The 15,329-nt window shown below is 39.1% G+C and overlaps 1 protein-coding gene across 1 annotated transcript in view; it reads right to left on the reverse strand.

The window, feature by feature from the left end:
• LOC137603423 (calcium-activated potassium channel subunit alpha-1a) overlaps positions 1 to 15,329 on the reverse strand; it is a 131,999-nt gene that overhangs the window by 56,566 nt on the left and 60,104 nt on the right. Inside the window, exons 3-5 of the mRNA XM_068326876.1 lie at positions 11,951 to 12,012; positions 1,432 to 1,525; positions 184 to 295 (exon numbers count right to left, since the gene is read on the reverse strand). Coding sequence (XP_068182977.1) covers positions 184 to 295; positions 1,432 to 1,525; positions 11,951 to 12,012 — 268 coding nt within the window. The remainder of the gene's footprint in view (positions 1 to 183; positions 296 to 1,431; positions 1,526 to 11,950; positions 12,013 to 15,329) is intronic.

Genomic DNA, 15,329 nt, shown 5'->3' on the forward strand with positions numbered 1-15,329 from the left:
AAGCAAATCATAGAATACAATAACATGATGCACAGGTGTCCCTGCACAGCACCTGTGAAAGTAATTGAATTATTTCCTGTAGTTTGTGAGGAGATGTGGATAAGTTATTAACAGGAATGGACAAGGAAAACACGACCCACCACCTTTAGGCAGGGGCATATCAACTTAGAGTTGCACACTTACCAAGCCAGCTTCTGTTCAAGTAGACAGACACAAACACGGGAGGAACAGTGAAGAAATCGACCACTGAGTTGACCTCCAACCAGAACCACAGCTTATCATTGGCTGCTATAAACTGCCAGAAAAAACAGGGATGGTATCAAAATGAGAATTTAATTTCATTGTTAAACAAAAAAATACAGCACTGCATGCGGTATTTTCCTTTGGAATCAGACACACTTCTTAAAAGGACAAATGCTTCACATCACTTCCTGAGATCTGAATTGTTAGTGGCTAAATAGCTTTCACGTTAATTTTTCCACTCGTTCTTGCATTCCTGATCAATAATAATACAGCACTGTTGAATTAATCAACAGACGTGCTATACAGTGTGCCCTCGTGCATTCACGCATCAGAGCTTGCAACTTTACCTCATCGCGGATTTTTTTTGTAGGCAGTCACGTGATACCGTACGCGCATTCTATTGGCTGACGGCATCTGGAAGTGCGCTAGGTTCCGTGAGTCTCGGACTTGTGAGACACAAAAGTGCTTTAAACAGTCGATAAGAGTGTGGGAAAATGTTATACAGATAGAAGATGGTTTAATATCAGTATGAGGAGGGTAATACATTTTTAAATTACCGTAAATAATAAGATAAATAGAGGCCGCACGGTGGCGCAGTGGGTAGTGCTGTCGCCTCACAACACGGCCTCACAACACGGGTTCGAGTGTGTGCTCAGTTTGCACGCTCTCCCCGTGTCTGCGTGGGTTCTCTCCAGGTTGTCTGGCTTCCTCCCACCCCCAAAAGCATGCGCTTGATTGGCCGGACCCAAAATGCCCGGAGGAGTAAGTGTGTGCGTGCATGGTTGTCTGTCTTTGTATGTGGCTCCGGAGTGTCCCCCGCCTGGAGTGTCCCCCGCCTCACACCCTGTGCCAGCTGAGATAGGCTCCAGCTCCCTGTGACCCACTACGGCAGGAAATGAATGAATAAGATAAATAGTTCATCGCTATATCGCGGAATTCATTAATCGCGTGTAGTTCCTGGAACGCATTAACCGCAAAGAAAGAGGGCGCACTGTATATGTACTCATCGGTGACATAGGTCTGCTTGTTTGTATTTCAAAATTTAAATGATGTGAAATAAAAAGAAAAAAACAGGACTTTGTGTAAGATGCAGATGATTTCAAATTTGGTAAAACAATGCTCACTGTCACTGTTCTGAGTGTTTGTGCCAGTGTGTTTAACAGACAGTATAAAGGTGTACCAACTTACACGCAGGCCAAAGTAGAGAAGGAAGAAGACGTTGAAGGCCATATCAATCTGTAATGTAAAGTCTTTGTAGAAGTTCTGACAGGATTCTATAGGACTGTGAAACACATGGAGAGAAAGGGAGAAAATAAGCATTATTTCAGAATCAGACAGGACTTGAATTAGTAAAGAAGATCCATTTCTAAATTATGGACATGTGTTAAATAAGTACTGAGGAACTCACCATATCAAGATACAATAATCATCCCATATTTACAATAAGTTGAACTACAAATGACTTTTACTTAACCCTTTCATAACAATAAATGTCATAGTATTTTTAAGCTGTAAAATATTTTCTTCAGTAATGCACCAAGAAGCTTATCCATATCATATTTACTTAAAACCCCTTCTGTGGTAACAGCATCCAGCATGAGGCTGTCAAGGTCAAATGATCCCCACTGATGCTTGACATCTAAAAGGAATCCTTGTGAGTATACATTTTCCCACTGCAGTAGCCAGAAAACTGAATGTAAATTGATTTCAAGAAATTGAATTTTTATGGACAATTTTGATTTGTCATTGACATTCAGCAACTGTCTACAATATCCTCTCTTTTCGCAAAGTGATCACAAAGCGCATGTAGATATAACACATGAAATTAAACAGACCTGGTAGTTATTGTGACAGCCCATCAAGCACAAATAAATAATTCAACATCCGTCAAGGAAAAATATTCTTGCAGATCTTTCCTCAAAAGAGATATGATACTTCTCTCTGTTTACCAGAGAGCTTTAGCTGAGTGCTGCCTCAAAAAAGGTGAACGATGATAAATGAATTGGTACTGTCGAATCTGTCACATAATCCGTCTTCATGTTTACTTTGTGATGATAAACCATTACCTAGTGGCTGCTCTCGACAAAAGCAATAATAATGAGTGTGCACACCACATTCTTCACTTAGTCATGGATTTATGGGATGTTTCTCCCAAATAATGACAAAAACTCATTGTTGGAAAAACATGAATATTTAAAAATTGCGTGACTCCAAAGGGAACACACTTAAGGACATTATTAGAGTGCGTAAAGTCAAGTGTCCTACATGCAAACAAATCTGAAGATTAAACTAAAGTATAAACTTGTATGCATGGAACCCATTAGGTGGACAGCATGAGATTCAGACTGTAGAGTTTACTGTGAGAGAAGTGAGGCGTAATTATCTTCCAGTTAACATCAAATATTCTATCACATGTTGAGCCATTATCGTGTGCAGAGATGCCTTGGAGACGAATTGCTGGAAGACGATGATCCAATTTATAATTCATGAATGTGTGGTTTGTTATGAGCATATCCTCAAGAACTGATGAGATTTTAAATATGGCGTGAAATCCTGGTCCACATCCAAGGTTAGTCAGATTTATACAAAAACCAAGAAAAAGATGAGATTGTATTTGTTTTAACAACATTTTCTTATACAGCTATCCACTTTCTTTAAAACATGACAACAGTGATCGTCTCATTTTCAGCCACTTTTCTGCCTTGCTTTTCACAGGTATTGATGGAGTCCGTCCCAGCTGGCTATGGGGGGCAGACACCGGACACCACCGCTCACACACACACACACACACACCCACACACACACACACACACACACACACACACTCACACATATGGACAATCTAGTGTGACCAATTCACCTAGGCTGCATGTTTTTTGAGTAAGGAGCAAGCCAGGATCCTACGCGGACAACAAACTCCACACGGAAAGGACTCAACCCAGAACCTTCTTGCTGTGAGGCGACAGTGCTATCCAGTGCAACACCCATTTTCTCACACAGTGCTATAAAACTTTTAGCAGGTTCTATTTACCCCAAGGAGTTGACATTGATCTGAATCCCTGTGTCATTTCCTATGCACAACCCTAATGAGGATGTCATGCATCACACTTACAGCATGGCCATGCACAATGTCCATATGTAATTCATTTGAATATCATCAGCAGCTTTCAATAGGACCCACCTCAAACCAATCACTGATGCTAATTACACCTCGCACCCAAATATGAAGCTTGAACTTTTTTGCACAAGAATGCACACTCACACTAGGATATACACACATCATATACACAAACAGATGGTGCACACAGGAGACATCATTTGGAGTAGCCACTGTATCATCTCCCCTTGGGCCCAACTATGGCCTGATTCTGAATAACCGCTCATCTACGGTCACGTGGCCCAAACAGACAAAACATGGCAGCGCACCACAAGGGGCTGACTGGTGCATTCAATTTGGATGAATTGTGCATCATACCACAATTGCAGCGCTTTATTTCATTCATTTTGATAATCATGACTTGATGGGAAAGCTTATCGTTAACTTAATAGATGGATAAAGTCATCAGGCAAGCCCATGCTCAGCACAGGATGGAAGAGTTTCACACATTCAATTACTGTACTGTGAAGCTCATAGAACAGCAGTTAGAGGAGGAAATCAAATATATGTAAAGAATGTATTCTTATTTTTATTATTCTGTTCAAATTCATGTTTTAGTGCATGTTGCAAATATAGTACAGTTACATGAAGTAGTTATTTTTGATAATCCTGATGCTAAAACCTCAAAGTGCTTTTGTCAAACTCACCAGCGCTTTGATATTCACTTATTTTACCACTTTTATAGTTTAAGTCCACCACTGGTCTGACAAAAAAAGAGATCCTGCAGAGTAGGTATTAACTAATCTAATAAAATAACATAAAAAAGAATGCCACATAAATAAATCAGTCTTATATATACATTTATTTTAATGAGCAGCAAATAAATATAATTAACTTTTGAATAAAGCTGCCACTCAAAAATTGGATGTGTATCTCCATTAAACTGGTAGGATCTGTGCGGCCATCAATGGAACCAATAAACCTAATTAATACAGAAATCTATCGACAAAAACAGAAATCAGATTCATCCAATCTAAAACTTGTGGCTTTCTTACCATAATTTAAGGCAACAGTATTTAATCAAGATCCACAGATTTATGGTGAAATTTAAAAGGATGTTAAGACTGTTAAATAATATACTAGTTCCACCCCTTAACCCAAATCTGCACCAGGATCTATTGTTTTATCTGGCCCAAGACTCATCCTCCTATGAGGCTTCATAAAAATCCATTCAGTAATTTTTGAGTAATCCTGCTGGAAATCCAACCATCAACGAGCAAACTAACAGACACGGGTGAAAACATAACCTCCTTGGCAGAGGCAACAAGACAGAAATAGATCTACTGTATGAGTAGAACTGTGACTCATCACCTACAGAGAAGGCTTAATAGTGAGCCATCTTCCACTGCAAACATTCCAGCACATTGTTCAAACAACGCATTTCTTTCATTTTAATTTAAAGCAACACTTATTGATACAATCCTAATAACAATTGGAAAATATCGTGAGGTTCATCATTAAGACGGGAAGCTGTCATCATCGTTGCCGTTCACATTTTAGTTTCTTTCAGTTCATTGTTTTGGTTTCACTGTTGACAATAATAAAATTGCCCTCCCCAGCTTTGTTTGTTAGGAAGTATATCTGGTAAAAATAAGGGAGTTTTATCGCAACTAAATACCCAGATATGTAATTTAGGATTAAAAAAAAAGTCACATTTATCTCATGTTAGATAAGACAATCTGACTTAAAGAGTAATGCTGCTCCACATCAGCTAGATGTAAGTCTATGGTATGACTGTATGTCAGTTGTGTTTAATAATAATTAATGCAGATGCAACTTATGATCATGAATCTATAATTACAATGTTTGTATCCGTACTATTAATACAGACACAATAACACCTAAACTATACAAAATTCAGGAACAAGACAACTGATTTCAGAACAGATTTTCTGAGACTTCAGTTCATGTGGGTAGATTAGGCTGCACATACGTAAAATCAGTGTCAGTGCCCAAATCCAACTTTTCTGCCAGTGATGAACATTTGTGTCCAGTGTTTGAACAATTACTTCACTCATCATTTCACAGGCATTAAAACAAAATGCGCATGATAAGTCAAATCTGTTCAATGTTCTAGGACTACTTGGTTGGGTTGTCTTACTATTATCATCCACTATCTGTGTCTCCTTCCAAAGCAACAAGCATGTAAGATAAGACACAGCAATGACTCTGTTATTCAATGTCTCTTCACACTGCTGATCACATGCTGCCAGTGACCTGCAGAAAATAGATCTGCCCACCACAGTTCTTAGTTCACCCTAAGTCCACCATCCTGGCTGACAGAAGGAACAGAAAAAGAGAATGAAAGAAAGACGCAAGATAAAAAGAGATAAGAGATTTAAAAAAATACTAGTAGTGACATGGGGAGGGAAAGAAGTCAAGTTGTGAAACAGAATTGTGAAAAAGAGAAAAAGGAGCATCCTTGAATTAGTCTCCTATATGGACAGAGAAAGAAGTAGCATACAATGCCAAATTTTAGTCATACTATTGTGAAGGCATACCAATTATCTAGCACTAACTCTATTCACATTCAGATGCAGAACAGTTTTTCCCTGAAAGAAGGCTGCAGGGCATGTACCTTATGTCTGCTTTAGAACATAAAATGTTTCATAATGTTAAATCTCCTCTCACCAGAAAAACACAACCACAGAGGTGAAAATAATTTGTTTACAAGGGCAAAGGAGTATGTTGATGATTATATTCTAAAAATAGCTGCAAACACCTTCAGTCAGTCAGCCAGCGCCTGCTATTCATTAGCTTTCACATGACCTTGGCTAGCTGCAGGTGCAACAGCCAGATTGTCCCCTGGGAAATCTGGTGATGACACATTGGTGACTGCTTGACTAATGCTAATAAAGATGGCTAATCTGAGATCAGCAATGGAGCCTGAGCAGTCATATGAATGGGACTTGAATTCCTGTTTGTGTATTTCTCCTGAGGATGCATGTACAGAGGGACAGACAGTGGGTTCTGTGAAGCTGAAAGAAGGCCAGGTTAGTGTTTAGATGATAGATTTAGGTCAGTTACTAAAATAAGAAATACTTAGGCACCTCCAAGGGTAATGGACAAATTAAACCTCCCCAGGAAGGCTGAAAATAGATAACACAAATGTGTCATCCCAATGCAAATGTATTGTTTCTCACTTCAAGCCTTTCCTTCACACAGACCTGATTTATTTTAGTGTGTTTGAAGTCTGCAACTGAAAATAGTACAACACCAAAAGAAGCCACAACTTCATATATGGTATTATGTATTGCTAAGAACTAATAAATAAAAGAAGTAAATTAAAACGGAAGTCGTAAGGACAGCCATGTGGAAAGAAAAACAAGCTACATTTCTGTGAGAGAGCCTGATAGTTTATTCACTTATCACATTTTTATACTACAGCAGGAGGAAAGGCATCACACCGCTCATATTTTCAACATTAACCAAAGTTCTGCGCCATATTCAAAAAGAGAAACACGTTATTAGGACGCTGTTTAAAGTCAATGAAGTTGAAGTTGCTTATTTTGTTTGTTGAAATCTTATTCAATATGCGATACCTAGTGTCAGCTGGGATTGGCTCCAGCTTCCCGGCGACACTACCTGGGATAAGCAGTTACAGAAAATGTATTAATGAATGCTCATTAAGCTGCTTTTGAATTCCTCATGAGAAATAACCCAGTAGAAAAATAAATTGTAATAATCAAATGATTATGGTCACACCTTTGAATTTCCTTATTAAAAAATGAGGACTCAAAAATGGTACTTAAAAATCATTCAAATCATTATGTATCCCTGAAATCATTTCCAAGACTGTAATGCACAGATTATATGTTTTGTCTCTTTTCATAGAAAATATTATGTCAATAATAAATTATTTTTTATTTAATTTAAATAATTATGAGAGTAATCTCTAAAGATGAGGGCAAAACATAAAATAATATAATGGATTTTAAATAACCATAGGATACTTGCTTTTAAATATTAATCTCTTTACGAAACATCTTTTGTGGATAGCGTCAGATTCAAAATAAGTTCACACAGATCCTGATGATCCACTCAGACCTTACATCCCAATAAGAAGAGACACTCACCGGTTAACCCTCATCGCCACAATGTCTGCTAAGCTTGTCTCTCAGTTCAGCCATATCTCTCACCTTACCCCATTAATTAGTCATTAGGCACTGTTTCTGTTTTCAGTGCTGACACTGATCACACGCTAATAATAGCATTACGAGCATGGACCATTGCTTATAAGGCCTACTAAATTCTGACAGAATCGTGTTTGTGTGTCTTTACACGTGGGGCTTCTGCAAGTTAATGTGACTCTGCAAGTGTGTGCATGCCATAGTCTGCACTAGAGGCAGAGACAGATCGAGAGAGGAGAGAAATAGAAACAGAAGTGGGGCAGGAACAAGGGCATCCCTTTAAGAGCAGCCTACAGAAATTTTGTCCTATATTTCCTTCCATTTATTCAAGGGAGTACAGAGAAAGGACAAAAAGAGATGAAGGAGAAGGGATGAGCTAAGGTATTACAGCAGAGTCAGATGTGTGTGGGAGAGGATGCGTTATCCTTCCATTGTTAATATTACCAAAATAGCATCAGTTTGGCGTGTGGAGTCGGCTGCAAGGGAACAGCAGGATAGAAAGTCTTATTCATAACTATATGTGGCACAGAACTATGATAAATAACCATTTTGAAAATGATCATCTGTTTATTTTGACAGTGGCATTACATAATCATGCTCATTCATAAAGAAAACAGGCATCGCAACAACAACAACAACAACACTGTTGCCAAGTCATGACTGGTAATCTCTGTGCTCAACTGAAAGCCATTTATTATTTATTTTCTATGTTCTTATGTGTCTTTCTTTTTAATGGATTTGGTTGACAGAGTTCCAGCTTGGAAAGCCCCACCTGTCAACATCTACAAAATAAAACAGCTCCAGACCAGAACCTAGTCACCAAATAAGTGCAATTTCTTCAGCGTTTTACACTCTGGGTGTCCTTGCCCCAAGGGGCTACACAGCTTCACTGAGGTTGAAATAAATGCCCATCACGCAGCTCCAGACTCCCAAGGTCAAACGTACATGGACTTATACCACCATGTCTCTTTTACAGAGGATCTCACCCCTTCCACTTACATCCAGTGGCCTGAATGACATGGAAGATAACAGAGAAAGCGAAATATTCGGCCGAAATTCTTCAACTGTTTGTGTTTGTCTGTCAGTGTTTGTTAGAGTAACTAATTGCTGCCATTAACAGGATGACCTGCAAATGTATGCTTATAGTTTTCCTTGGTTATTCACATTTAGTTGTGAGGAAGCTGGATGGAGAGAAGGTCATATTTGGAGAATTTTTAGCATTTCAGTATGCGGGTATGAATATGAGTCAGATCACTTATGCATGCAGTGAATACAAATTGAATCCCACACACAAGATAATAATCAGAGGAGGATTATTCATCAGCATTTGTGTCCTTGAACAGAATTATCTTGAAATAAACCAACACAAATATAAGCTGAGAGTAAAACTTTTCAGTTTGAGATTTATTTGAGATCCAAGTCCTGTGTTATATTTTAGCTTTAGACTATATTGCAATTTACTTCTGACAGTTCTTCACTTTTACTATTTGGACTCCTGTGCATGATGGCCTATATCACACATCATGAGTTATGTTGAGGTTGGCAACTTTAAACACTCTTAGCTGTTACAAGTTGCATTAAATGACCAAGGCAGATACAAAAAGTAGTCCATCCTAATAGACAGCTGGAAAAGATATAATGTCAGGTCAGCTCTGTTACATATAACAGTTGGTATAGAGCCCATAAGAGGCTTTAACTGCTCTGCTTAAAGCACGGCCATAGCACATGCCTGAAAGTGTTTAGGATGTCAAAACCCCATTGAGCCAACCTTCTGTGGGTTGATCAGTCTCCGCCTGAGAGGATGTGCACACGCAAGTGACAAGCTTGAGCTAATCACGATGATGAGGGCAGAGAAGGCCTCAGCTTAATGGGAGCACAGAGAGATCAGGGCAATACCTAAGGGAGGCCAAGTCTCATAGAAACACACTGAATAAGGCCACCTATGAACTATGATGGGAAAACACAACCAAGAGAGAAGCTGCAGTTCTGCAGAGACATTAAAACAAAGCCTCAGCACTTCTACCAGGTTTGATCTTATTGTACATCTCTATCGCCCTCTTCATTTGCTGTCTGGGGATTAGTTAATCAGTTTTGTATGTGATAAATATAGCTTATTGAGCTAAAGTGAGTAAATGAGTCTCTTGAAGTTTTTAAATAAAATACAGCTGAAGTAAAAAAACAAGACGCAAAGAACAAGGTGATGCACAAAGAGAGACAAAATAAGCCTTTTTATTGAATTGATGGACTGCAACCCGAAATTTTAAAAGTCAGAGTGACATTGTCTTTTAAATTGTCTTATATTGGCAATTTTAAATTTAATTAAATTTAAAGTTTGATGTTATCTCTGATTTCAAAATTCAGACAGTGTCAGAGTGAAAGCAAACTACAGTTTGTTTGATGTTACCGAAAGTAATACCCCTCAAAGCCAAAAAGGAGGATCCAACAGTAAATAACAATAGACAGTACTCTTTGCCTTTAATACTATATTTACCACAGACACAACACTAAATATTTGACACCTAACTTTAGTAAATCAGTGATGAAAAAAATACTTTAAGGTGTGGTCAAATCTTACGGATATGGTGATATAACTTGACAGAAACCACCACCTTTCTCTTGCTTCTTTTCCCAACAGGTCAAACACAATTTTAATTTTCTCTTACTGTTCCTTGACTGTACATTTCGGACCTTTATATGACCTTCATAACATCTGTCTCCACAGGACAGGTGGAGGCTGCACAGCCATTGGCCGCTAATGAAATCAAATTCAGCCAATAATGATGCCTTGTAAAACATCAGCACTGATTGTACGACCACACCAGTAAGTCAATTTCATTTAATGCCAAATCTTCTATGTATTTGTAAATAACTAGTCACATGTTTGTTTGTTAACCATTTGTATTTGTTAAAATTAGTACACTCTGAGACAAATGACTGAATATGAGGGGAACCAGGTGCACATCCATCTGCTCACTGGTCAAGGAGGTGCAAAACGACCTCAAGTATAAAGTTAACCTTGAGAGGCAGCTACATTTGTGAGATCACATGTCACTGAGAATCCACCTTGCCAGGATTGAGGTTGTGTTTAACCACAGTCATTTGGACCTATCAGCATACTACTACCATATAGTTTACTTGTGATGACAGGAAAAACATGACTGCTCAGCCCAAAATAATGTGACAGCTCATAAAGATGTTAGCAGAGATGTTTACTAAGCATTGGTTGTATCAATTTAAATTAAAAAAAACAGCAAACAGGAAACAGGGATTTTCTGGATGGCTAGAAAGAGGTAGTCAGAATTATAAGCAATGTGATCCAGTAGTAAACTGTGTCATTCAGCTCAGTGATCAGTTACAGTGATAAAAGACATCATTTGTCCAATCATGGTATTTCTTAAGAGCCCATCCTTTCCAATTCCTCTAAGATGGTTCTTCGCCACACACTATCTGATCTATTAAATTGGTTTAATAAAAAGACCTGCACAGCAGAGTGCATCTAAACGTAGTCCACACCTATTACATTACCACACAGCTAATCAAAGTGATGAGGAACACAGAATTTTGCTGCCTCTGCCAGCTGTGGATTATTTTCACTATGACCATTAATCATTTATCTTTTACGATGACCAAAACTCATAGGTCAATACTGCCTTCAAAAATGTTCCCTTAAATGTACAGTTTGGGTCTGAATCACATGAAAGTAACGGCAGAGGTTATCGGACAGATGCCAGGCCTGCAATCTGTCTCTGGGTGACTGCCAGCCAGGCAGGCACACACACAAACGCACGCAAGCACGCACGCACGCACACACACACACACACACACACACACACACACACACACACACACACACACACACACAGAAAGAGCTCTACAACACATAATGATGTGAACACATACAGTACACATGCACACATCTGCATCTGAGGATTTTTCAATGGCAGGCATGTCAGTTTCTATGGTAACAGGGACAGGCAAATATCGTACATTATGTGTTGTGGATCCCTCTCTCTCCCTCTCGGTTGTGTGTGTGTGTGTGTGTGTGTGTGTGTGTGTGTGTGTGTGTGTGTGTGTGTGTGTGTGTGTGTGTGTGTGTGTGTGTGTGTGTGTGTGTGTGTGTGTGTGTGTGTGTGGTTGTGTGTACTGTATGTGTTCATGTGACTGCTTGTGAGAGTACTTGTGTGTGGGCGTGTGTGTGCATTTCCATTTCAGAGATTGCGGGGTGTGGAGGAGAGTAAGGATGTACAGTATGTGTACCATTCACTACCACTGTGTCATTCATTTATATTATGCAAACCTATCAAAATGCATAGAACCAATGCATTAAAAGTTCCTTTAATCTATATTTCATCATCGACTCGGCAACAGGAATATGCATGGAACTTCTAATTATTTCAGAAGTCACAATGTTGATACTTACTCTGAGGAGTCTATAAAGTATATCCCAAGGGCCCCAATGCTGAGGGCGAACACTAAAACCACCTGAGGAGAGAAAGACAGACAGACAAAAATTAGTCTCACCCACAGAGCAGCAACGTTCTTCTATCTCTGATAATTAATGCACCCTGTAATAAAAAAAAAAGTCTTATGTTCAGTTAGGGTAGACACAATGGGCAAAAGTAATTACGGCATCTGTAATTAAACAGTAACTCGCCTCCTGTAGGTTGCAGACTGGCATTTTCAAAAAGCATACACTGAATAATAAATGTTCACATTCATTTCAGCAAATACAACCTGTTGAATGCCAGCAGAGCAAAGCAAAGGAATCAAAGACAGGATACGCATTTGTATGCCTGAATATACACTAGAGCAGCAACCATGAATGCAGGGAATGTTCAGACAGAATCTCTCAATACATTATTTTCATTGTGGCAAACCGCCACAGCGTCAGCTTCACACACCACATATGAAACATCTACTTCTCAAGCTTTCCCTTGCTTTTACTTTATCACAGACACATGAAATATTTCCGTAATACACAGTTTCTGTGGGTCAGGCTGCCAGACAGCCTTTTTTTTAAATACATATATAGTAAATAAATTTTATATATATATATATATATATATATATATATATATATATATATACACACACACACTGTATATATGAGATAACTCGTGGACTAGCTCTCATCACTCCCTCATCACTCACATGCTCTGCAGGGAAAGACTGGAAGAGAGAGACATTCTGCAGCATTACGTCACTCCCTCCTATAAATGTACTAGCTGGAGTGCAGCCGCTCTTGTTTGATGTGTGTCTAAATAAAATAGAGCATACTGAACATGAGGCAGAATGAGACAAAGCTTATGACATATGTAGAGAGCGGAGAGACTGGATATTCCCATGAATTCATCACATTTTTTCACTCTAATGTCCCCTCTTAAATGTCACCTGTTCTATTGTTTCAAGATTTTAAGCACATCTGGTTGGTGATGATTTTAACATAGGTTTTTACTTCAATGATTAAGAAACAAAATACAGAGTTTACTGATTATATTTATTTGTTTTTGCTCTTTGCGCTGAGGCTATATCTGCCTCAAGCTTCCTCTTGTTCCTTCTGGATACAAATGTCTTTCACCTCACTATCACCACTGTCCTCATAATCAACTTGACGACAGCTGACTAATATGCCTCCGCTCCTGCTATCTTTCCCCTCATTCAGGCATCTCACAATGGAAGCCCACTATCCCTGTTGATTATGCCATCCATTATTGATGATGGGAGCTTGATTACCTTCATGTGATGGTCCTTTGGATTGATCCATGCATTGTGACTGAGTCAATGAGTAAACAGGGTCATACACTTGCATTTTTAATAGTTTTACTGCCTGAATGGAGAACAAAGGTAATCCTTGCCGAGAAGTTCTCCAGGGCTGGAATAACTTTACAAGCTGAAGACTTATAGGATGCTCCAGACGGAGGAGATGAGGAGGAGGCTCAACCTTAATCTCACTGATAGCATCAGACTGTTTGAATGAGAATCTCTGCACAGGTCTGATCAGGAGGTGAAGCAGCTGACTTATCCAAACACAGGCATGCAGTCAGGAAAATAATATAAAGGAACTTTTCTAGGACAGAATATCTGAATGGTAAATTTTACAGGAATCCCTTTAGATCCCTTGGAGACTACTTTTGCAAGCAGTACAGTCGGACGTTAAATTTAATTTTTGTGTTAAGTTGTAATAAGGTTAATGACAAGATACACACACTATTATGAAAAAGTCATTTTTCTGACCTATGGATTAAGAATACATCTGGAGCAGGAGGAATGAAGCATATGCTGAAAGGAATAGCCTACCAACGGTGAAACATGTTGTTGGCTCAGTCATGTTCTAAGGCTGCTATGGGTTTTCTCAGACTGGAAACCTGCAGCATGTAGAGAGGGAATGGATTCCATTCCAAGTCTCAGCAAATACTAGAAGAAAACCTGTGAAGAAGCTGAATCGTTGGCATCATCTGTCACTCCAAAAATACAATGAGCCCGAGCAGACTCTGCTCCAGGACCAAGTCCACCAAGATTTGGTCCTGGACCGGTCTTGAGTTGCTGTCAGAGTGACCTGATTTGAATTCCTCAGTAAATGGGATTTTAAAAAGACAGTTTCAGCATTATAGTCAGGAATATTTCATAATCTGAGACCTTTGCCAGTAAAGAATAGGCTTTCCCCTCAGGAATGCTGCCAGATGCTGGTGCCTGGCGACTGATCATGTTTGCACAAGGTGATTAGCAGTGCTTTACAAAAATATTGTCATTATGGGGTCGATTGTCTCTCAACCTGCAGTAGATGGCTGAAGCAGCACAATGCCTACATAAATACACATTTATACAAATATAATACATGTATTTACAATGGCATCCCAGGAGATCACTTGTCTGTGTAGCAGGATCAAAGAGGTTGGGAAAAAGCAGAAGAGGAAGCAAACCTGGAAAAAAAGGGCAAAGAGAAGTATGGTTGAAAAGCTGGGCAGTGAACAGTAAAGACCCAGAGATGAGCTGAGGAGATAAGAAGTGCTGTCATCTTAAAATGACCCAGTTATTCAACCATGAATGCCAGTCCACCCCTGCAACCACATCCCCCAGCTTGTCTTCCTCTCTTACAGTCCTCCACACAATGTCTGTGTGGGCAAAAAGTCAGCCTCTATCCCACAATATTCCAAAGACAACCAACTGAAAAAATGTGACTGCAAATCAGTATCAAGTTGATAAAACAAGGGGGGAAACCCACAAAAAAAAAGGAAGAGGAGCATTCCCTTCAAAAAAAAAAAGAGCAATAGAAAGAGTAATGGTTTCATTTTTGGATGTCTGTTCATTTTCACATCTTCTGATTCACTTAAACAGAAAACATGAGTGACATTTGTTTGCAGTGAACTGGGATACGTCTGCATCATGTCAGTGGAGCCACGTGGCATCTATGTTTTCTATTTAATAGACATGTAAGTTTTCATTCCTGTTCCTATTTTTAAAGTGCAAAGTCAAATTTGTAAGATGTTTTCCGAGGTACCCTTTAGCAGACATGCGTGGAAGTTGGAAGTGTAAAAGAGGACAGTGAGAAACCATGTGTATGTGTGCGCTTCAATGCGTGCAGGTTTCAGGTTCCAGCACTGCAAGTGGGCTTGAGGAAGCAGCTCTCACATGACACCATCAGCCCTATTAACACATAGTAATGCTAATGTAAATTTATAAACAAGTGTGAGTCTGAGACTCAGTTTGTTTTGCAGTCTAATGTGAAATATGAAGAGCTTTAAGAGCCATAAGATACTGTTAACTGACTTCTCTCACTTCGGTGCACCCTGTGACAGGGA

This window comes from Antennarius striatus, chromosome 11, assembly GCF_040054535.1.
Source record: "Antennarius striatus isolate MH-2024 chromosome 11, ASM4005453v1, whole genome shotgun sequence".
In the NCBI taxonomy this organism is placed as follows: Eukaryota; Metazoa; Chordata; class Actinopteri; order Lophiiformes; family Antennariidae; genus Antennarius; species Antennarius striatus.